Raw genomic sequence first — 24894 nt, 5'->3', positions numbered from 1 at the left:
TGAATATATTTTACCTTATACAAATACTAATACTACTTTCTAAAAAAATTATTTCCTTGTGCAATAAAAAGTAATCAAGGAAAGAGAATTCTTAAGCAGCACGCCCATGCTAACATGCACCTCAACACAACGCTCCTTTTTGTAGCACGCCGTAACGCATACAAAAAGCCCAGTCTTTGTTCCTATTCGCTACCGGCGCACTTATCATCTAAACCCCTTTATTTTCCAAAAACTCGTCTTCAGTCCACAATTTACTTTCCTATATAATTCTATACAGATATAATAATGGTTAAAAAAAGGAAAAAAAGATGTTCAAATATATTCCATATATAATTCGAAATATCTCAAACGTTACCAAATTATCTCACACTATTTGCTTGGCTCTGTTACAACCGAATCTAAGATTCAAAGTCTTTGAGTTTAACCTTTAAGTTTCTCAATATTGAACTCATTATATCGTTAAAGTTATGGGTTTACATTTACCGTTTATTGCGATTTCAATAAATTTAAGCACATAAATTTGTGTTCCATATGGATTCAATAAAACTCGTTGCTATAGGATTACATCCTCCCCTGAGTGCGATAGGTGAATTTTACGTGCTCAAATTCTTTAAAAAATCATATTTATTCCTCAAATTTGATATTTACAATCAAGAGTAAAAATAACATTTATTTCCGAATTACAAATAGACAAAAGAATTTAATAAAGTTATTCAATCTCAAATAGTACAAGGTAAAATTTGACTATAAAAAAATATATCAGTAAAAATAGAAAAACTGTAAATACATATTGTGTCCGTAATATAAAAAAGTACAGAAAGTATTCTCTTTAGTTCATGCTATTCTGAACACGAAGCCTCAAGCCATTCTCTCTCGATTTCAACTCCCTAAACCCAAATTACGCAAACACAAAACACACAGAGTTATAGAGAAGAAGAAGAGAAGATCATCTACGACCCGAATCCCCACCCACCCCCCCACCCCTACCCCAAATCCATAACCAACCCACGTCTCCTTTTCCCAAATCAAATCTACCCTTTTTTCAAATTTCAATCTTTTTATACCCAGATTCACATCTCACTTTACGGTGGTAACAGTTTTGTTGCGTAACAAGTTCTGTTTGATGATCGTTAGCTTCTGTTTTTGGGTTTAATGCAGATAAAGAAAGGGCAAATGGACGTAAATTCCAGGTGTTTATGAGGTGTTTGTAACATGCACTGCTTGATTTTACGTGAGATTTGAGACTGAGGAGCTATAACGAGGACTGGGTTTCAAATTTGAAGAATTCTAATTAAGTGTGAAGAGCTGATTATCAATTAAAGAGAAGAGAAATATGGCGAATCAAGTGGTGAAAGTGAAGAGAGATAGAATTGTGGCATGCATAACATGCCCTCTTTGCCATAAGCTATTTAGAGATGCCACTACTGTTTCCGAATGTCTTCACACGTGTAAGTTCTTCTTTCTATTGGAATTTTGAAATTTCGATCTGGGTTTTCTTTATCTGTAGTTTTGTACTATCATTTTATGTGGATTAAAATTTGGGTGATTTTAATGTGCTCAGAGGTTTTATGTAGTCTTCTCTTTTAAGAGAATTGAGTATACCTCTTTGTCTGCTCAGAATTTGAACGATTATAGGGTGGTTCGAACATAAAGTCAGTATCTTGGCCTTATCAACTAAATGGGACGAGCTATACCTGTTTGATTGATAAGCTTGGTTAAATAAATGTCGCGTATTTACTTACTTGTAATGAATTAAATTCGCAGTTGCTGATTTATATAGAAATTTCCTATTCAAGATATCTGCTTTATCAACTATACGGAACGAGCTATACTTGTTTGATTGATAAGCTTGTTTAAATAAATCTCACATCGAAGTATCTTGGCCTTATCAACTAAATGGGACGAGTTATACGGTCAAATCTCTCCATAGCAGCCTCATTTGTTCCTATATTTTTTGGCTGCTATAGAGAAGTGTTGTTATAGAAGACATATATTATCACATAACATACAAATTGGTTCCGAGAATTTTTTTGGCTTTTATAGAGAATGGTTGTTATATAGGGATGCCGTTATAGAGAGGTTTGACTGGGCCTGTTTGATTGATAAGCTTGTTTAACTAAACGTCACGTATTTACTTAGTTGTAATGAATTAAATTAGCATTTGCTGATTTATATAGAAATTTCCTATTCAAGATATCTGCTTTATCAACTAAATAAATGGAGCTATACTTATTTGATTGATACGCTTGTTTAAATAAATCTCACATATTTAATCAGTGGTAATGAATTAAATTAGCAGTTGCTGATTTATGTGGAAATTTTATGTTCAAGATATTTGCTTGATGCTGTTCTAAAAGAGAGAGAGAGACAGACACTTAGCTTCATTATGTGTAATTGAGCTTCAACAAAATGTGGTGAAGTGGCACATGACTTATTCTTATGCTATATCTCTTTAATTTTCATAGGGTTCAATTGGAAATTGTTATGAAAGCTTTATGTTAATTATGCAGTTATTGGAATGTTAATTTCTTGGCTAATCATATAAGGAGGAACATATGCTTGATTGACCATAATCAGTGTAATTTTTTTTAAACATCATGGTTAATGAATGACTTAAACTTCCTTACATTCTTCTCATTTCCCTTAAAAAGAATAATTTTGCTTTTTTATTTGAGCAATATCGACACTAGCTTCTGTTGTTTCTAGAAAAGATGAGCTTTTTTTTTCCTGTGATAATATTCTTTCTGAATTTCACCCAGTTTGCAGGAAATGCATCTATAAGAAGCTCTCCGATGAAGAAACGGAACGCTGCCCAATATGCAATATTGACTTGGGCTGTGTCCCATTAGAGAAATTGAGGTCATAAATATCTTCCTACTTTCACTGTTTTCCCTTTTTTCTGTTAATCTTCACTTGCAAATGTGTGCTTAAGTGCTCGATTGGCATATTGATGGAGATAGTTCTAGTTTTACCTTTTGCATTTCTACGTGGAACTTCTAGTAGCATATCACTCTTTTGATTAACTTCATTTTGTAAGCATATCAAATTTAACAACATGAAGCGTACTGCATGTTCAGTTCCAGACTGCTTTGCAATGTTGTCCCTTTGAAGTTTGATATGCATATGCAACAAGTTAGAGCGTCTTGACCCTTGTGTGAAAGATATGGGGTGGAGACTTTAGCTTTATAGTTTTTTTGATTATTTAAAGAGACCAAATGCCTGGCTGTGCATGTGTTACCTTCTTACTTTTTACTGACCTAACACCAATGAATGATGAATCTGAGAGCAATGTGCTATGCTCATAGGAGGATGGAAATTTGATGAAGTATTGAAATTTCCACTTTCTCCCACCACAGTTGCTTTTTATTCCCAACGTAGTTCATCACCAAATAAACAATTCTCCAAAATGTTCATCAATATTTCGTGCTTTCTGGACATAGATGAGTTAGGATCTTAAGAATACTGAACAGAGATCACAGTGCTCTACATGATTGTTTTGGTGCTTATCATAAATGAATTAGGATTTCACTTAGAAGACTGGGCAGAAATCAAAGTGCTCTTCCTTGTTTGTACTATGTACCGCTAAGATTGACTAGAAAGTTATAACTGAACACACTGCAAAATTTCGAATTCACTTAAAAAGTTGATCTGTGATAATTTTGGAGGTTCTGCCAAGTGAGACCACATAGGCAATGACAAGTGATTGCTTGCGGCTTGTAAAGAGGAAACCTGACATTGACAAAGTAAGGTGACTTGTACTCTAAGAATGGCCTTGATAACATTAGGATTTAAAGTTCACTTTTGCGGATCTTGGAAGTTCTTGAAGGCAGTAGAAGAGAGAATGACAAAAGAGAAATGGGAGTATATAGTGCAACATTTGACTTGTGGATATTAGCTAATTGTATATATCTTATTAAATAAAACTGGGTAGCTTTCACCTTTTACCTTAGGCCAGGCGCAGTGAGATGCTTCATTGGCTATCATTAAATTTTGCTGATCATGAGTGCACATATCTTATTAAAACAAAATTGGGTAGCTTTCACCATTTACCTTAGGCTAGACTCAGTCAGATGCTTCATCGGCTAGCATGATTTTTTGCTGATTATGAGTGCACATACCTGCACTTATGTATATAGTATTCACTTCCATGGTTGCTTGAAATATGAGGTTTTCCTGAAGCTTGTTCGCCTTTCTGCCTTATCCTGGAAAATCTTTGTTGAATAACTCCAATAAGAAGAAAAAAGAAGGCGTTAAGAGACCCTTTTGGTCCAATCTTAGACACTCGATCCTTTTCCGAACCTGCTCTCATTTCGAGTAAAGAGAGAGATAAATAGACACAGCACATTGTACTGATGGGGCCGGTTCAAAGTGACTGAGGGGTCTTCTGGTTAAACTCTTCTTATTTGCCATACCCCACATGTCAATTTATCTTTTCTTTTTTCCTTTTCATTTCAGGCCAGATCATAATCTGCAAGATGTAAGAGCAAAGATATTCCCTTACAAGAGGCGAAAGGTGCAGGCACCTGAAGTTGTGCCTCCGATTGCCCTTCCAGTCAGGAGAAAAGAGAGATCACTATCTTCACTAGTGGTCAGCACTCCAAGAGTATCAACACAGACTGGAACAACTGGAAGAAGATCAAAATCAGTGGCAAGAAAAGCATTACGAGGCTCCACCTTTTCTGTTGAGAAGCCTATCAAGAAAGAGGAAAAAATATCTGGAGAAGATCAACTGGATAGCTCTAGTTCACCTGAGACTTTGACCAAGTTCACTCAGAACATAAGGCAGGTAAAGTCATTCTCCAATAGTGGTGTGGTGCATCATCTTAGGCTTCCTTGGAATATTTTCTGAGGTCAGTATCAAGCGTATATGGGTGGATATTCTTGTTAAACTTAATCCTGCCGCTTATGCAGAATTCTTCCAGTGCTGAGCTTTCTGGCCAACCCACGCCTGATAACGAAACGGAGAATGGCACGGACCAGTGGGAAGGTAAAGTTGATTTATGGAAACCTTTGAACTGTTTGGTCGAAGTAGCAAACCAGAGCAAGTCTGCGAAGTTTACTTCCCAAGGTTCTACTGCTAAATCAGAATGTCTGCATTCCTTTGGCAATGAAGCTCATGTCCGTAAAACTAAAGTGAAAAAACGTGGACTGAAAATCAAAGTTCACGATGACAAGAATAACAGCGGAGCTTCTCATTTGGGATCAGATAAACCTAAAAAGTCGCGAAAGAATCTCCAAAAGAAGGCATCAGAATTTGGAGAATCTAGTATTTCACCACAAACTATGCTGGATGCAATCACTACCAAATGTGAAAGAAGGATTAATCCAATTTGGTTCTCATTAGTGGCCTCTGAAGATCAGTAAGAATCTACTTTATCTTGTAGAATCCTTTTTATATGTATATCTTTCTGAGAAATAAATTGTATTTCCAAATGATTTTATTCAATGAATCTCCAATCAATTGTTTCAGGGAGGGAGGTGCACCCTTGCCCCAGATTTCCGCAAGTTACTTGAGAATAAAGTAAGCTTCTTTGTGATTTCATTCCTGTCTTGTCGTGATATATTTATCTTGTGATGCTGTTTCTGTCTGGTCTTAGAATTCCTTGTTAAGTTCTAATGATCCGAATGAATTGCATAAAAAATGTCTATGGCTGCACGAGTTAGATACTTAAAGCCTCGATATCTTTTGCTCTATCGATATGGTAAGAGGGTGGAGGAGGGAGTAATGTATCATTTCTTCTTTTCGAATTTTAAGCTTAGATGCTAATTATCTCTTTTGGTGGTAACTATGGCATCACCAATTTCTCCTAGTGCCAAGAAAGGAATAAAAGTAATTATGTTATGTTTTTCGATTTAAGCTGTACAAATTCGATTTTCATTTCCTAAACTGAAATATCTTGCATCTTATCATAAATTAGCAGTTCGTATATGTGCCAGCTACAAAATAAACCAAAAGTAGCATATCACCTCACTTTTAGACCTCCTTGTAATAGAATAAATATAATTTTTACTTCTATTGAATTAACTATTCAAAGTCAATATTTCTCTTCTAGAAATCCTATAAAGTTAAACCATGACGTTCAATATGACATGGAGAGTAATTGGCAATTGCAAGATTACAGCGAGAAAGTATTGATTAGCATGATTCAAGGAGACTTGATTTAGGAGTGTTGATTATCATGATTTCAGGAGATCTGATTATATTTAGGAGATATGATTTTATTCTGATTTGATTTGATTTGATAGCTGGATTGATTGTATAGATTTATTTTATTTCCTTAATTAGCATTAGGAGCTTTGTATAAATTTCCTTGCTCATGGGATGTAAATATACACAGAAATACAAGAAGCCTTTTCTTCTTCTCAAAATCTACATGGTATCAGAGCCATTGTTGCCTTTTTGAGGTGAGTTATCTCCCACGCAGCACTAGGATTCCTTTTTTATCAAAAAGGTCGAGTTTTTTTCTCTCTCTTGTTGGCTGTCCGCAACACAAACTCCTGCTGATTTTCTTCTGATTGGGCTGAAATATGGAGATATTCAAGGAGACAGTTCCTGGAAAAATCTTGTCTTCGGATGAAATTCAGCTTCTCCGTCGCCTCCTAGGCAAACTTGACTCCGCTAATGTTGCCACATCCAATATGTGCAATCAGGTACTGCCTTTGCTGATAACCATAAATCTTGGATTGTGGATTCTGGTGCAAATAGATACATGACAAGCTCTTCTAATGGTATTCAAAACTATTCTCCTTCTCCCAAAAGAGATAAGTTAAAATAGCCAATGGTTCTTTAACACCTATCTCTGGAACAACTTCTGTCATTTGTACTCCTAATAATTAGCTATCATTCGTGCTCCATGTCCCTGAGTTCCCTATCAATCTTTTATCTGTTATCATCCTCCCTCTAGGAGATCTTTTGTTAGCATGGATGTTAATTTTCGAGAATGTGAGCCCTATTTCAGTATTACCTCATCACCTCTTCAGGGGGAGAGCAGTAAGGAGGAAGAAGTGATTCTACCTAGTTCCATTACTGGACCTCTCGATGACATTGTCACAGGGGAAAGTGAAATTGGAGAAAGAATTCAGGGGGAGACTATTGGGCGTTCGGATAGGCCTTATTTGAAAACTTACTCAAGGAAAAATAGAGCAGAAGAAGCTATCATGCAATCTACCGAAGCTGAATCTTCTTCTACTAGTGAGTTATCTACATTTCCTAATGAGTTAGATGAACCTATTGCTCTCAGAAAAGGAGTCAGATCTTGCACCACCAAACACCCTTTATCTAATTTTGTCTCCTATAATTCTTTGTCTCCCTCCTATAAAGCCTTTGCCTTGTCTATTTCTTCTGTGTCTATTCCCCAAAGTTAGAGGGAAGCTTTTGCAGATCCTAAATAGAAGCAAGCTATGATTGAAGAAATGAAGGCCTAGTCAAAAAATGAGACATGGGAACTTGTCACTTCACCACCAGACAAGAAGTTGGTTGGCTGCAAATGGGTCTTTACGGTGAAGCACAAAGCTGATGGCTCAATTGAAAGATTCAAAGCAAGATTGGTGGCTAAGGGATTCACCCGGACTTATGGAGTGGATTATCAAGAAACAGTTACCCCTGTTGCTAAGATGAACACTGTTAGAATTCTTTTATCTTGTGCAGCTAATCTTGATTGGGACTTGTAACAGTTTGATGTGAAGAATGCATTTCTTAATGGAGATCTAGAAGAAGAGGTGTATATGGAGATTCCTCCTGGATTTGATACTGCACAGAGTCAAGGAAAGGTATGCAAATTGAAGAAAGCCTTATACGGACCGAAGCAATCCCCCAGAGCTTGGTTTGACGGATTCAGCAAAGCAATGATCTCCTTTGGTTACCAACAAAGCAATGCTGATCACACCTTCTTTATAAGACATCAAACGGGTAAACTCACTCTTCTCAAATTTATGTTGATAACATAGTAATGACAGGAGATGACAAAGAGGAGATGTCTCAATTGAAGAAGTTGTTGGCACATGAATTTGAGATCAAAGATCTGGAAAAATTGCAGTACTTCTTGGGAATTGAGGTTGCTAGATCCAAAAGAGAAATCTTTATTTCTCAAAGGAAGTATATTCTGGATCTTTTGAAAGAAACAGGTGTGACAGGTTGCAGACCGACAGAATCACCCATTGAAAGCAATCACAAGTTACAAAGCGAAGTTGGAGAATCAGTTGATAAGGAGAGATATCAGAGGCTGGTTGGAAGACTCATTTATCTCTCCCACACTAGACCAGACATAGCCTATTCAGTTAGCCTGGTGAGTCAGTTCATGCATGATCCCCGAGATCCTCATATGCAAGTTGTTTTTCATATTTTGCGGTATCTGAAGTCTGCTCAAGGGAAAGATTTACTTTTCTCCAAACATGATCACCTCCAAATAGAAGCCTTTACAGACGTGGATTGGGCTGGATCTCTAGATGACAGAAGATCAACATCCGGTTACTGTACGCTCGTAGGAGGAAACTTGGTTACTTGGAGAAGCAAGAAGCAAAATGTAGTTGCTAGATCAAGTGCGGAGGCAGAATATAGAGCTATGGCCCAGGGTGTTTGCGAACTGCTTTGGCTACAAAAGCTACTACAGGAATTGAGACTGTATGAAAAAGGAAAACTTTCCTTGTACTGTGACAGTAAAGCTGCCATCAGTATAGCTCATAATCCAGTCCAGCATGGCCGAATAAAGCATGTGGAAATTGATCGATACTTCATCAAAGAAAAAGTTACAACTGGTGTCTTGAGTTTGTTTCATGTGCCGTCGGAGAAACAGCTAGCTGATGTGTTTACCAAAGGTCTGAACAAACGAACTTTTCATACTTTGAGTTGCAAGTTGGGCATGTGCGACATCTTTGCACTAACTTGAGGGGGAGTGTCGATTAGCATGATTCAAGGAGACTTGATTTAGGAGTGTTGATTAGCATGATTTCAAGAGATTTGATTATATTTAGGAGATCTGATTTTATTTGATAGCTGGATTGATTGTACAGATTTATTTTATTTCCTTAATTAGCATTAGGAGTTTTGTATAAATTCTCTGGCTCATGGGATGTAAATATACACAGAAATACAAGAAGCCTTTTCTTCTTCTCAAAATCTACAGAAAGCAATCTTACTTTATTATCTTTATAAAAGACTAACTAAAATCTTCTCGGCTTGCTATGTCCTTTTCTCAGTCTCTGACAATTGATTATTTTCTCATTAATTTTTCTTGTTGTGGTCTTTTAGCACCGGTGTTACTATTGGTTGGTTGACCTCTTTCTTGTAGCAAAATATCATAATGAGGGAATTTCACATCCAACTTAGGATAGTTCTCTCTAACGAGTTAGAGAGCTTCTTTTGCTCCATTGATTGATCTTGTTTGTCTTAAAGCTAACTTAGTAGCTTGTATTACCTTTTCACATTCGATGGATTTGGAATTTTTGATATCTTCATATAGTTTTCCCACTATATCTTCATATAGCTAACCCTGCTTTTAGAACTGATTGGACCAGCGCCAGCCAGTTAAGCTGGTCAAGTGAAAATCAGACCCTTACTCTTAAAATTTATAATTCTGTGAGTTGGACATCTATCACTTGTTGTGCAGACACCCCCTGGAAACGGATGTAGCCGGAGAGCATCTGGAATATAGAGTGAACTCAGATAACGATCACACTTAGAAGAGTTATTTATATGTACAAACAATTCCATGCATGGAACAAAATACCCTGTCTTCATATACCAAAAGGGCTTAATATCCAACTCTAACAAAGGAGGACAATTAACTTCCACGAGACGTGCACCTGGGGGCCATTTTAGTGCCTTCCCTAATGGATTATTGCTGAGTTGTTCACATTTTGGACTTACAATAATCCATTTGATCATAAGAAGGTTACGACCGAGAGCAATTCGTTGTTCAGTTAAGATGAGTGTAATAGAAATGCGGATATTGAGATCGATATGCATTCATACAAGATTAGAAGAAGGTACAAATAGCACATATAGATGATAAAATGGGAGTGGGTCGCATGAGATTGTTTTGTTATGTTCTATGTAAATCTTCAAATGCACTAGTATATAAGTGCAAAACAATAATGATTAAATGTGTTAAAAGGAGACGAAGCAGACCTACAATTACATGGAGATAGTTGTGGCCTACAATCTCTCAAAATTCATGCAGACTTGGAGGAGAATAGAAAAGAAAGAAAACAAATGATATATAGGTGATACCATCTAGTTGTGATTAAGACATAGTCGCCTTGATACACTTACACCAGGCTGGTGTAGAGAACCTCTAGTGTAAGAGAGCCCGTAAATTAATTTGAGTATTAGGTACTTTATCCAAAAAAAAATTGAGTATTAGGTTGAAATGGGTCCAAATGGAGTGGACTTGATATCGATGATTCATATAATAGACCTCAACTAGGTCGGAATTTTTATTGAGTGTGATACAACACTCCCATAACCATTACTCCCTCCGTCCCAATTTATATAGCACTCTTTCCTTTTTAATCTGTTCGAAAAGAATGTCACTTTCTGTGTTTAGAAACAATTTAACTTAAAAGGTTCCATTGTAGCCTTTATGAGATGATTTATGGCCACACTAATATCTAAGGCTTGTTTTAGACCACAAGTTTCAAAAGTTTTCATTTTTTTCTTGAAATCTGTGTCAAGTCAAAGGGTGCCGCATAAAATGGGACGGAGGGAGTATTATATATACGTTCCCTGAAGTTGCTAATTGGATTTCTTGATAGAGATATGTGGAGGATACGGGTTTTGGAGTCTAAGCAAAATATGCTGAAGACAATTAAGGTACCAAAGGGAACTGCTTTTTTAAACATTGAGGAGCTGGTCTTCCCTTTCCGTGTAAGTGGTTTAGGACAGTGTTCCTTAAATAAGCAACTAGTTAAGACAGATTCCTGTTGTTCGACCTACAAAATTGGGTTGAATGCAAGGTAAAAAAGACATGGTTGTGAACTACAGTGGTGGTTAGTTGGTAGAGTTGATAGGCCAATCATCTAACACCATTAGCTCTTCCTCTTTGTCCCATTAGGGATAAGCTGAGGTGGCATTTCTCTGTCTCGGAGCTCCTTGGACAACTTGATGATTAATAATTGTGTGCTGCATGCTGTTTTACAAAGCATTTTTACCAATTGAGCTTTTACCTTTGCGTTCCTTTTTTCCCTTCACTTGTTTGATATCTTCTAAAGTGTTCTCTCTCTATATCAACATCTCACATATAATTTCTTGCTTTCACTATCTCACTGAATGTTGTCATGTATTGGCAGTCTTTCAATATATTATTGGATCAGTTTTTGGTTCTGAAAATATTGAAAGGGACATAATAATCCACCTTTTACTGTATTCTTCTGGTATTGTAAGTACCAGCATCAATCCGTTCTATTTTCTCTCGCCAATTAGTTGGTCCTTATAGAGACTGAGAGGAGCTATAGGAAGGTCAAGGGAAAAATAGCCATGCACTAAAATTTAGATTTAAATTGTCCACTTATAGTCGGATACAGCCACTAGTTTAGCGTTTTGCAACTGTCTGCACATTTTTGTTATAGTACTCATGTTCTGTTTCATTCTGTTGCAGGGATGGCAATATTCCCGTTTCTTTCATCCAAAAGTATCTGATGAGGAAGTTAGATCTTATGAGCGAAGATGAGGTAATTTTTGTTGCTCTTTGGCTGCCATTTAGCACTTACAGAATGTTCTGAACATGTATGCACTAAACAATCCAACATCATTCTGGTCAAAGTTCAAATAAAATATGGAGGGGCTTATTTTTTCTAATTCTTTGTCCTGTTGGGTGTGATTTTGGTCTAGTTGGCTTTGGTCCCTTTGAATTGGTCCAACTGGAGAAATATTTTGGGAATAGGTGCAGAAATTGTTTCAGCATTGAAGAAATCACCTTGCATCATGTTTGGTAACATAAACCTTGGACAGTTTAACCGTTTTGACTTAAATCTGATTATTAAGATGAGGGATGGTGACATATTTTATGTGATGTTCAACGAGAATATGTGGCATCTACTAGTAAGTTATTTTCCAATTTACCTTTCATTTCAGTCAAATTGAGAAGGCAAAGGGTTGTAAAGAAGTGTAGAAGTAGGCACAGAATAATATTATTTGTTACACACCATACATGGTGAAATTAGTAATCCGTGTTAGTTTCAATGTTGGAAGAAGGTAGCTGTTCCAAGCAATTTATACTAAAATATTTGACAAATACTAGCTGGACTATATCAAGTCGTTAATGAAGTTGACGGTATAGTTTTGGTTCTAGGGTCTATCAGTGACTGGGTTTTTCTCATGGTTTATTGTCATTTCAGCACAAGTAAGATGAAGTCAAGCAGGTGGGTAGGTTGTGTTTTTTATGATGAGTTTTAGCATTTCCATGAACCTATTTTATGCATAACTGATTCTCCTAGTTTTCCACAATCTGTGACTCTAATTGGGGAAGCATATCTGTGATGGTTCCAGTTCTATGTTGTGCTGACTGTTTAGGTTATTTTGTAGGTTGAAATTAGATGTATGGGCCAGTTGATAGTCCCCACTTTACAACTAAATACTTTGGTAGATATGTGGCTTGAAACTACTACATCAGAAAGAGTACCGGCTATAATTGGTTCATCAGCAAAGGACTTTGTGATGGTGCTGGTTTATGCTCGTAAGGTCCCGGGCCATCCAGCTTCTTGAATTATTCTTTCTGCCTTCAGTAATCTACGTTATATGCGGACTAAGTTGAAGTATCAGCCCAAAAATTGCTAGACGAATGTGTCCTATATGGGCATGTTGTGTGTAAGATCCCTAGTTATTTACAAACTGCTGCTGCTGGAATTGTCACAAATCAGCAGCAAATGAGCAATGAGAGAACAAAAGGTTGGCTCTGCTTGCACTTACCAGAGTTACTTTGTGTTAATCCAATGTGTTGTATGATTGTACACTACCTTGTACTATCATAAGGGATGAATTTTGTCTTGTTAACAGCGCGCCAAGATTCATGGTAGCATGTATTTAAGTCAACTATTGAGTGTTTTTTCTCAGTTTACCCTTCTTTAATGAGGCTTTTCTGTGGCATGTGGAGAAATAGGAAGTGATATGATTTCATAATTTAGAATGTTTAAGAAGTTGGCTAGAAGATATTTATTTCAAGTGCAAATTTATGACTTCAAAGTATTATTTTGTTTATATACTCTATACCATACAACTTTTTACATATCTTCTTTTTGTCGCAAATGAGCAAAGGCTGAATGAAAATGAATAATGTCATCAAGGTTCATTACACAATTACTTCTTTAAATACTTTTGCTCATCCACTTAGTTTTAGTCTTGATTTTTCTTAATATATTCAAGCAAACAATACTAACAGGAGGCAATGCTTTTGAGTGTACATTGATGGTAGAGTAAAAAATAGAAGCATGTATATTTTAAAAGTTAGTATTGTTCATTTCATATATTGTTTGTTAACATGATAATTGGAACTTTAAAATGTTATATTGAAGTTTCCTATTTTTAGGTAACACATTGAGAATCCTAGTGATACTAGTGGTCTTATTTGATGCTTTAAAAATATGGTACTGAAATTTAACATAATCAAACTGAAACAGAATAGAAATTTAGATAATTAGAACAATACGAAAAAGTCTAATTTTAATCGTACAAAATAAATTAACCGAAAATATTGGTAATAAGGGGTCATGTTGAACCATTGACACTTCTAACTCCTAAGCATATCATTCATTTTTACGCAGTGCTTGGTAGAAAAATAATGGGATGAAATAATCTGGCTTCAATAGTGTGTTACTGTTTTTAAAACATTTAAGCTTCCCACTTTGTTGTTGTATGGATAATAGCAGAATTTCTCCAGAATTACTAAGTCACTGAAATTCGAGTTTCAGCAATTAACTCGAATTTTTCACAAGAACAAAATATTTGTGAGTTGTAGAAATAAGTAGAAGAGAAAAAGATGAAAATCTGAAGATGTATTTGGTTTTGGATATGATATGGGTATTTATAATACCCCTAGGAGTCTGTTGGAATTAACATACTCATCTCTTCATAAAGAGGCACCTTTAAAACAATAGTCACCTATTTTAAATTTTGAAAAAAAAAAACTGCTAAAGAAAATGTTTTCCTGAAATTAATTTAAAAGTATTTTTAATTAATTATTAATTAATAAAATAACAGGTGACTAAAATATTAATTCTGAGCTACTTAATTGGCCCAAAGCCCAATTGCCTCCAAACATCCCTGAAAATATTCAAACTATATAAGATAAAGTACTTTTAAATATTTCTTCCTTTCTTTATTTTGTCCGTAAGGGACAAAACAACCTCTTCTCAAATACACCTATCAAACACTAGCTAATCCAACAGTGCGTTTCAACTTGATCTCGATATATAGTGTGACTAGATTTTCTTTTATTTTAAAAAACCTAACCAAATAAATAACGAGGCTAATGCATAAATAAATAAGAGTTAATACCCTAAAACCCCCTTAAACTATCACATTTTTGTCAGTTTTCTACTTAAACTATTCGGTGTCCCGAACCCTCCTGAACTATATTGTCTTTCATAATAAAAACCCCTGGTTGCTGACCTGGCATAACGTGTGTAAACACTCGTTTGGAAGCGCGTGATAGTTGAAAAAAGCCATCAAAATGACTCATATGACAGAAATGTTGGCTAATTAGCCTAAGCCTCTTTCATAATTATTTTTTTAATAAATATTCTCCTTATTTCAGTTATATCCACCCTTCTTCCTCATTTTTTCACCATTCTTCCTTCTTCTTTTTTTACTTTTCTTCTTTATTTTTCACCTTCTTTATTTTTTAACCTTTTTTCTTCAGTTCTCCGTACGGGTTTCCTCTGGAAAAATTCCTTCCTCTCTTGTTTCCTCTGACATGGTTTATTCTCTTTCTTATTTTAGTCTTCTTTCATGTCTCACACATATTGTTGAAAGAGTACCAATTTAAATATTGTTATTAAACTCAACACCTTGTAGAGAATAAAGTTGAATATCTTGAACCTTCTTTATGTAATCTGGAATTAGAAAATGTAATTGTTGGCCAATTATTTTCTTATTTGCGAATTTTTATTTTGTATAATCTTTTTATGTATTATAAGATGATTTTCAAGAAATGCAACACTATATTCCTTTATTTATATTTTTAATATACTACAAAGTAAATATAAATAAGGACTTATTCAATTGGAGTTAGCATAAGCACAATCACAATTAACCTAAAATTAACACAGTACATTATTATTTTGGCCAAAACTCCTAAAATTAATCAATCATCCGAGAGTAATACATCATGAATAAACTACGTAAAAAAAACTTTTTACAAACTATAAGTTAATATAGTTAGACAGACGCACCTTTAAAAGTCCAACATGGGGTTTTAATATATAGAGAAATATAGTTCGGGGGGGAGGGGATGTTTGGAGACACTTGATAGTTTAAGTAGGTAACTGATAAAAAAAATGATAGTCTAGGTAAATTTTAGGCTAAGTTAAATAGTCCTGTGTAATACTATATGGTACGTTTTTTAAATAAATAGGAACGTATACTAATATATTAATAAAACAGGCCGTATTTTAATAATATTGTTTCATACTTTATTCCACAAACTGTCCACACATTCTTGTTCAGTAATGCATCTAAAATTTATAACGAGTTTTACGTCAGAAATCAAATGGTAATATGCCGTGTTTTATTTTTAAAATCAAATATCAGTTATCTAATAAAATCAAGTTTTTTCGTTTGTAACATAAAAGTCAATTAACTATTTCTATAGCAATTAGAAAATCATTCAACCAGATTTCTCAAACTTTCAGTGGCGAAGTACCTAGTTTACCCTCTAAATTATTAACTTTTATCTTTCTAATAGTTTTTAGCATATTTATTTATTAACAAAAAAAAAATTAGGCATATATAATGTTGGAACAAAATAATTGAGTAAAGTTTTCAAGCATATATAATATATATTATAATATACCTCTATTTTAAATAATTATTTTTTGTATTACATGTATGGAATATAATCCTTTAAAAGCATTTATTCTATTTTATTCTCAATCGTGTAAATATATTTTTGAGCTTTTATTTTTATTATTAAAATTATTTATACGAATAAATTGTTTTAGTTATTTTTTTACTGTGTTTAATTATTTTATTCATCAATTTCAGGTGCTTAAACTTTTTTGTAACTCAAATATATTTTTAATGTGCTATATTTATGTGAAACAAGATACACGTGCAACACGGTAGGTTCGTTAGATAGGAGTAATAGTTTTAATAGAAGAGTGAAAGAATTGGATTCGTTCAAGTAACATTTGACAGATTGAGCCAAATTCGTCATAAAGTCAGTAATCCAATTATCATTTATCCGGTCTAAAATTCAAACAATGCCATAGTAATAGCAAAAAATTATTCTCTTATAGTCTTAGACTGCAAACCATATTTATGTTTTTAAGTTTTATTTTCTTAAATTGCTGAGAGATCACGAGAAAAAAAAAGTTATAATATTAAAAAGTACTACAAACGTTTTGGGTTCACGTCCAATGAATGCTGGTAGAGATCGCTTCTTTCTTTAGGCAGCCTTATTATTTTTTAAGGAAAAGGTCCAAATTTACTCTTTACTTTTGGATATTGTTTATATTTAACCTCCGTCGTACTATTCAGTCAAATTTGTCCATATTGTTATACTCTTCGGCCAAATTTACCTTTACTATCAGTAAACTTTTAAAAATTACCCGTCAGTCTGTTAGTTAACCCAAAATTCCAAATCCTTTTATTTAAATCATTTGTTCTTCTTCTTGATCCACTATTTTCAGGAATTACTAGTAAGGTGAATGCTAAAGGTACTAAACTATACAAATTATTCATGGATATTTTTAGTTGCCATTGCACCCACTTCTCTTCTTATGATAGTTGTTTTGGAATTGATTTACAAAATTTATAATTTTTTAACCATATACATACAACATGATTTTGTGGGTCTATTTGTTATGTATATGTGGCTGCTCAACATGTATGTACATGCACATTCGAATATATTTTGTAATTATCTAGTTAGTAATCTGGTCGACTAACTTAAGAGGGTACAATGCATAGGCATTTGATTAAAGCAAAGTTGAATTTGACAATGCAAAGTCTCCAAGAAACTTCCACTTTTATTACTAATACTTGCAAAGTCTCCGTGTCTTTTGTGGAATGGATTCATTAAAGCTGGTGTATTGTAAATACTAGGGGTGTACATACGCCGGGTTGGTTCGGATTTTTCAATTACCAAACCAAACCAATTGTCTCGGATTTTTAAATTTATAAACCAAACCAAACCAACAAAAGTCGGGTTTTTTTAATCACGGGTTTCCTCTGATTTTTGGGCTTTTTCGGAATTTTCCCGACAAAATATTCATAGCATAAAATTTATAATTCTTACTCACATATTTCTTAGGTCCTAGTAGGATAAAATTATATAAGATGTTACCCAATAAAATAATAAAAAATAATAGGAGATGAGTGATGATTAAACTAAAATACTCAACAAATTGCATAAGATAAATATTGTTAATTAATAAGCCATAATAAAAATAAACATAATCTAAAAGTACTAAGTCATAATAAAATAAGTACGACTAATAAGTAAGTACTAAGTATTAATTACATGACTAAATAATATTAAAAGTGAGTTATGCATTTTCACTATCTAAATCAATGCAAAACTACAAAAATAAATATCCAATACTATTGTCATTTCTAGTATTGAATTGAAATTTTTTTGTTAGCATTAGTATTAATTTGATTTTGCTTTGGGCCTTATTTGGTTAAAATATCATGGTATAGCCAATTTTCACACTGGTCAATGAAAAATAGCCAGCGTTTATCAAGTCAATGAAAAATAGTCACTATTTTGCTTCAATAGGAACCAGTCCAGTATAATATACGGGAGTTCTGGTGCATTTGTGTACGAACTCCAGCATATTATGCTGGACCGGTATACTTTGCTAACTCCTGTAAAATTTGCGGGAGACTGGAGCACCAGTGCTCCAAACTCCAGTATATTATACTGGACAATTATACTTGCTGGAACTCCCGTAAAATTTACGGGAGTTCCGGCATAATTATGCTTGAACTCCCGTAAAATTTGCGGGAGTTCCAGCATAGTTATCCTGGAACTCCCGTAAAATTTATTGCGGGCATATTTTTCTGGATTTTGAACAGTGTTTTCGCTCAGATTTAAAGTGGCTAAATTTCGATGACTTTTGAAACTTGGCTATTTTTCAACGACCAGTGGTAAATCGGCTATTTTTGAATTTCCATATTGCTAACTTTTATGGGCTATAAAACATTTGGCCATTCAAAAAGTTTTAAGTTCAAGCTTGAAATAATACATTAAAAAAGAGAACTATTAAAGAGTTTAAATTATATTTATAAATTACATTACAATAATTAATTTTGTGTATAAAATATTTTTAAAACTTGTATACATGTAAGGTCGGGTTGGTCTGGTTTCGGTTTGACTTTTTTTAGTTAAAACCAAACCAAACCAACTATGGTCGGGGTTTTTTCCTAACGCCAAACCAAATCAAACTAAAACATAGTCGGGGTTTTTTTCTCGGTTTGACTCGGATTAACGGTTTGGTGCGGTTTGTTGGTTTCCTCTGTACACCCCTAGTAAATACTTTTGGAAATTAGACAAGCTACGTAATTTAGATTATTCAATTTACTATACTTTGTTTACGAGCCGCTGTATTATTTTGATATTTCTTTTTTTTTTTTCCAATTAAGAAAGCCGGTAAATAACAACTACTTTTGAAAATAGTAGATCAAGAAGAAAAATAAGTGATTTAATTAAAATGATTTGGGAGATTCTGAGTAATTTAATAGATTGAGGAGTAATTTTTAAAAGTTTGCTAATGGAAGGGGTTAATTTGAACGGATAGTACAATGGTAGGGCTAAATTTGGACGAAAAGTAGTGGAGAGGTTTAGGGGTGGCATAGTTTGGGTAAACCCGAAATTCAAACCGAAATCCGAATTTCTTGGATTTTTGGTTTGGATTTTCGGATTACGGATTGGATTGTGAATTTAATATTTAAATTTTTTGAATTTCGGATTGGATATTGGATTTGGTACTTCGAATTTTGGGATATCCGAAATTCCTATACTTTATATTTGGTCCATTATCTATATGTCAATAGTAAAAAGTTCAATACCCTACCCATTAGATATTATCATATATTCAATATAAATTACTAGATTACTATGAGAATACTTTCTATTTGGACATGATTTTAGTATTTCTACTTCTTATTTGTCGTATTAATGTCTCTATTGTATTTTTTTATTTTTTAAATATAATAATTTAATTACTTTAATACTTCATTTGGATGATTGCGGCGAGAATTAGAAACTTTTAAGTTAATTTAACTTGAGCACTTTATTTGGATATTTATTTTTGTAAAAGAAAGAAACATCTCAACTTATAAGCTTAAATCCGAAAATTCAAAATATCCAAACCAATTAATCCAAAACAGAACTTAAAAAATCGAATCCAATCCAAACTTATTTGGATTGGATTTGAATTGTCATTTTAGCAATTCGAAAACTAAAAATCCAAATGGAAATTTCATATACAATATCCCTTTTTTTTTGATGAACCTTATGAAAGAAAGAAAAGAACTACTCCGTACTATATGTTTCTTTACTTTCTTTCTTATCTCCCTGCTAATGAACATTACTGACAATTCCAGTCTCTTTTAACTGAACTAATTCAAACCCCAGAAGCCAAAAAGTATAGGAATTCAAAGAATATGTTGATGCATACAACCTTTTCCACATATTTTTATCCCAAGATTCACTATACCCAGAAACTAAAAGCAGTGAATTCATATGCTTCTGATAAAAGCACAACTTTAAAAGATGTCCCTTTTCATTTTCAAATACAGAAAAAGGTAAAAGACCCTTTGAATTGTAATAACAAATTATGCTTTTGCTGCAGTAGAAGAAGTTTTATGGCAGCAGTTGGAGCAGCTGCTCTCTTGCCTATCCATCCTTCACTTGCTTCTGATGATATTGATTCCATGGTAAAATATTATATAATGCTTCACTTTTACTCTTTTACTGATGAAGACAACAAATTTAAGTAGATAAAAATGGTGTTAATTTAGAGCTTAAATTTTTTGATGAGATAGTCACACAATTCAACGTAGCACATAGAAGTGTAGCTTCAAGTCTCTAGCCACCATTTGTTGAAAAAAAGAATGAGGCAATGTGTTGAAAAAAAAGTGGAAGCCCAGTGCACAAGGCATTCACGTAGGGATGTGACATAGACAACCTACCGCAATGCAAGCATTAGTGGCTGCTTCCACGGCTCGAATCCATGACATATAGGTTTTACCATTATTACAAGGCTCACAATATGTTGAAAATATGATTAAATAAATAAAAATGTATTCTCTATACAGTTTAAAATTTTAAATGAGATGGTAGCACACTTCAACATAAAAAAACATAAAATGTTAAACAAGATTATTTTCGTCACATGAAATTGGTATTTTGACCCTCAACATTAAAATATTCTGACCATGATGTTGCCCGACCTCAACTAGTTTGGAATTGAGGCGACATTGACTTATTGACTTGTATGACATAAAATTGGTGCTTGGCAAGTTTCCCACACATTTAAAGAAAGACATGGCCCTTGATAGGAAGGTCTGGAGGTCAAGCATTAGGGTTGTAGGTTAGGGGTAGTAGAGCTTTCATTACTTCATACCCGGGGTAAGGCGGGGTTGGATTAGGGTTGATCTTAGATGGCTTGCAGTTTATGTTAAGTCCACACTATCCTTGTTGTTTATCTTAGCCCCGGGCCTTAGATACTGGTTACTGTTATTGCATGTCATTTATCTTTTGGCTGTTATGCTTCTGTTACTATTACGGTTTCTACTGGAGTTATTAATGAATTATTTTTTTTTTCCGTCTTTCTGAGCCGAGGGTCTATCGGAAACAGCCTCTCTGCCCTATCGGGGTAGGGGTAAGGTCTGCGTACACATTACCCTCCCCAGACCCCACTTTGTGGGATTTTACTGGGTAGTTGTTGTAGTCTGTAGAATTTTTGTAGTTTAAGTTGAAATGTTGGACTCTAGCTTTTAAAGTGGTGAACTTTTAAAGTTTTTTTCTAGTTAGTTACAGATGTTTCCGGAAGTAAGGATTAGGGGGAAGTTTTAACAGTCAAGAAAGATTGTCTGTACCGAGAAGCATAATTTAAGGGCTAGTCGTAGCATGAATATTTTTTAAGAGAAGTTTCAAGATAGTAATTTAAGCTGGAGAATACTTGCTCTTTCCTTAGAGTTATTGGAACTGATTAAGTAAGAACAACAGAACTTTGCAGCGAGACAGGTTTGCTAATATTGTATTTGTTCAATCACAAACAAATGTTGCGGTTGTAGCTTTAACATGCTTTATCGGTGATTTATAAATGACTAATTTTACATGTAGGCAATGTTGAATAGATTGCATCCTCCTAGGCCAGATTGGTATGAGGAGTTTTATGCAGCAGCGATGAACACAAGTATGAAATCTTATGAATCAGAGGTTAGCTCATATTTACCACTTTAGAGGTGCAGAAATTATTTTGAATTTGTAGAAGGTGGAAGTACATAAGATTTTCTGAACTAAATCAATATATTCTGTAAGATTGAAGGTTACAAGTCAGAGCTTTTTGCTAATCTGAGAGGCCAAGCCAAACAAATCCTCGAAATTGGTATTGGGACAGGTCCAAATTTGAAGTATTATGCCAGTGAGGCGGGCACTTCCGTTTATGGCATTGATCCAAATAGGAAGATGGAGAAATATGCACAAGCAGCAGCAGAGGCTGCAGGCCTTCCCCCTTCAAATTTCAAATTCTTGCACGCGGTTTGTATCTTTGACCAGACTCAATAAGTCATGATCATTCTGGTGTCAAAAATTTATATAGCATTTTGGAGAATTTGCTGCAAGAATGTAACAGTATTGCTTTATTGGTAAACTTGCATGGTTTTATCAGCCACAGTTAACTTGTAGGCATAAAGACCTTCTAGAATAAAGCGTTGCTTAACTTGCTTTTATTTCTCTCCATATAATGTGTTTTTGCATTGTTCAAGTTGCTCAGCTTAATGTGTTTTATATCGCAGCATCAGAGTAAAACTAGAATGATATGGTATAATTAACAATGCCCTTGAACCATTCTTTTTGTTATATCTTTTAGACATTGCTTTTTGTTTTTCTTTTCAGTTATGAATATGATCGCTTTTAAGTACTCTTCGTTATTCTTCCTTTTCCCCCTCTTCTTATAACATTTCATCGTATGTTTTATCCTTCCTCTTTATTTTTCCTTAGAGACACAATGTCGTCAAGCTGACTTTTAGGTATTCTTAATTTTCCTTTCGAGACCAGACTTTTCTTCGATGTTGCGCGGACTCTCCAAAATGCTGCCGCACCCGTGTCGTATCCTCCAAAAATGCACTACTTTTGGAGGATCCGACACGCACCCAACGACATTTTTGGAGAGTCCGAGCAACATAGCTTTTCTTCATATATTTCACTTTTCATCATTTTTCTGCTCTCTTCTTATTTCTTTGCTTATATACTTTTTCCTCAAGGCTTTTCAATTGTTTGTATTTTGGACTGATATATGCAATGCAAAATCCCTCAAGAGTGTAATTCTTGTATTTCAGGTGAGTGAAAGATGTGAGTTATGCAATTGTGTTAGTTGGTATGGTAACATTTTTTATATGAGCAACCACCCCGTTGCTCGTACATCATTATCAGGAGACATGTCTAACTCATAATTGGAAAGTTTATAAGTTGGTTGAAGTTGATAATATCATGCAGGTCTCGGAGTCCTTGCCATTACGTGATGCTTCAGTTGATGCTGTCATTGGTACCCTTGTGTTATGTTCTGTCGCAGATGTTAATCTGACGCTGCAGGGTATATAATCTATTTTTTGTTTATGCTCTGATGAACTGTTCAGTTCATATGCTATAATGTTCCTGTTCAATTCATATCGTATAACCATCAAACCTTTGTAATAGCACTTGTATCTATCTCATGTATTTTCTTGTACTTATATCATGTATAGCTTTATTCTATCCTTGAGCCGAGGGTATTCCGGAAACAACCTCTCTACCGTCGCAAGGTAGGAGTAACGTCTGCGTGCATACTACCCTCCCCAGACCCCATACTTGTCGGAATACGCTGGGTATGTTGTTGTTGTTGTTGTTAGCTTTATTCTATCCTTGGTGAGTGATAACCTTATCTGATCAAAGTTAATGTGCTTATCAAATGTTTGAATTTTCCAATACAAGAAGATAAGCAACATAGAGTCATCTCTGGAGCCATTCACTAAACTTCCTCACTTTGCCGTAGAAGCCACTCCTTTGGAACATTTGATTTATTTTCTTCTGAGAGCGAAAGATGGTTTCAGCATAGGGCTTCATGACCTTATCTTAATATGTTAACCCTGAAAATGCACAAAGTTAATGAAGGAGAATTATGTGTGTTTGTGTTTGTGATGAGCTTCTGGATCTGTTTTTCTACTAAAATCTTCTTGTTCATCTAAACTTATAGTAACACTGCAACTTGTGAAAATGTCGTATTCTGGTTGCTCTGGTATATGAAAAATCTCTCTTGTTACTGTCAAAGGTCTAATGTATAGTCCTAACCATGTTAGTTTATGGAACGTCAACCTTCTCTTTGATAACCACCGCCCTTGGGTCCTGAAGCAGCCAATCTGTTATTTCAAATGTTATAGTGATCATGTCATTTTCATTTAAAAGAGGTGATATCCGTCTGTATGTCGAAATGCTCTTTCCCTCCAGAGTTCTACGTTTACTTTCTTTTCTTTAATATAAAGATAAGAAATTAAGAAGTCCTGATATAATGCTCTATCTATTCTCCTAGAGATCAGAAGAGTGCTCAAGCCCGGTGGCCTTTACCTCTTTGTTGAACATGTAGCTGCAGCAGGTAAACATAATAGCCAGAGTCTTCATTTTAAACTTTTTCTCTGCCTCTCCTATGTGTTTTCTGCATCAATTAAAAGTGTATTCTTTTCGACTACAATTGGACAGATGGAACAGTTCTCAGATTTGTTCAGGGATTGCTTGATCCTTTGCAGCAGACACTCGCGGATGGTTGTCATCTTACCAGGAAAACAGGAAATGATATCAGTAAAGCCGGTTTCTCAAATGTAGACAGTCATCAAGCTGTCTTATCAGCTGCGTCGCTGATAAATCCTCATATCATTGGCATAGCTTGCAACTAGATATATCCAAGTGTTACAATGGTGTCTTTGTGAATCTTTAGCTCGCGTCAAACTCCAACAGCATGTTTAAGCCGCCTAATATTTTGCCCCGGAACAGCAAGGGAACAACACCTATTGTAGGATTAAGCATCACCATTTACTAGAAAGAGATTACACATGTTCTTGATCTTGGGGTTACCTTGACTAGTTTTTTAGTGTCTTAAGTGAAAACAACAGATTTCATTGCATTTTGTAACACACAGTTGATTTTGCGATGGGATGCTATATCATATCTAAGCACAGGCGGATCAAGGATTTGAATTCTACGGGTTCGAACTCATTATATTGTTAAAGTTATGAGTTCATATTTGCTATTTGTTCTTATTTTAGATAATTTTACGCATAAATCTACGCTCCGCGTTGAAAATATTGGGTTAAGATGAACCCGTCACCGCTACGTCTAAGCTTTGTGTATAGTATAAAAACTTCCTTTTTGAAGCATGTTTATAGGTGCATCAACCTTCCAATCTGATTTGCTATCTTGCTATGTTGATTGAGTAAACATATTTAATAAAGAAACGTTTCAATGTTTGATTGATAATTCT

General features: G+C 34.6%; 2 protein-coding genes across 2 annotated transcripts; both read left to right on the top strand.

Annotated features, from left to right (window-relative positions):
• The first annotated feature begins 855 nt into the window (after positions 1-855).
• LOC109236660 (E3 ubiquitin protein ligase DRIP2-like) lies at positions 856-13192 on the top strand. Its single transcript, XM_019402856.1, has 7 exons — positions 856-1448; positions 2760-2859; positions 4456-4786; positions 4912-5360; positions 5471-5521; positions 11595-11667; positions 12521-13192. Exons 1-7 carry the CDS (start codon positions 1334-1336, stop codon positions 12698-12700), a joined length of 1299 nt encoding a protein of 432 aa, XP_019258401.1. The 5' UTR covers positions 856-1333; the 3' UTR covers positions 12701-13192.
• Positions 13193-19681: 6489 nt separating this feature from the next.
• LOC109236659 (methyltransferase-like protein 7B) lies at positions 19682-24663 on the top strand. Its single transcript, XM_019402855.1, has 6 exons — positions 19682-20095; positions 21507-21602; positions 21705-21923; positions 22881-22977; positions 23950-24012; positions 24117-24663. Exons 1-6 carry the CDS (start codon positions 19823-19825, stop codon positions 24308-24310), a joined length of 942 nt encoding a protein of 313 aa, XP_019258400.1. The 5' UTR covers positions 19682-19822; the 3' UTR covers positions 24311-24663.
• The last annotated feature ends 231 nt before the right edge of the window (positions 24664-24894 follow it).

The sequence above is a fragment of the Nicotiana attenuata genome, unplaced genomic scaffold (assembly GCF_001879085.1).
Source record: "Nicotiana attenuata strain UT unplaced genomic scaffold, NIATTr2, whole genome shotgun sequence".
NCBI lineage: Eukaryota > Viridiplantae > Streptophyta > Magnoliopsida > Solanales > Solanaceae > Nicotiana > Nicotiana attenuata.
This window is presented reverse-complemented; position numbering and strand designations above follow the sequence as displayed.

What these genes read in the sequence shown, in the direction of transcription:
- LOC109236660 (XM_019402856.1), top strand. Translation starts at nt 1,334, where the DNA reads ATGGCGAATCAAGTGGTGAAAGTGAAGAGAGATAGAATTGTGGCATGC. An exon ending in TTCCGAATGTCTTCACACGT is followed by an intron (nt 1,449 to 2,759) that starts GTAAGTTCTTCT and finishes AATTTCACCCAG; the next exon opens with TTTGCAGGAAATGCATCTAT. An exon ending in GCAAGTTACTTGAGAATAAA is followed by an intron (nt 5,522 to 11,594) that starts GTAAGCTTCTTT and finishes ATTCTGTTGCAG; the next exon opens with GGATGGCAATATTCCCGTTT.
- LOC109236659 (XM_019402855.1), top strand. Translation starts at nt 19,823, where the DNA reads ATGTTGATGCATACAACCTTTTCCACATATTTTTATCCCAAGATTCAC. An exon ending in ATTTCAAATTCTTGCACGCG is followed by an intron (nt 21,924 to 22,880) that starts GTTTGTATCTTT and finishes AATATCATGCAG; the next exon opens with GTCTCGGAGTCCTTGCCATT. An exon ending in TGAACATGTAGCTGCAGCAG is followed by an intron (nt 24,013 to 24,116) that starts GTAAACATAATA and finishes ACAATTGGACAG; the next exon opens with ATGGAACAGTTCTCAGATTT.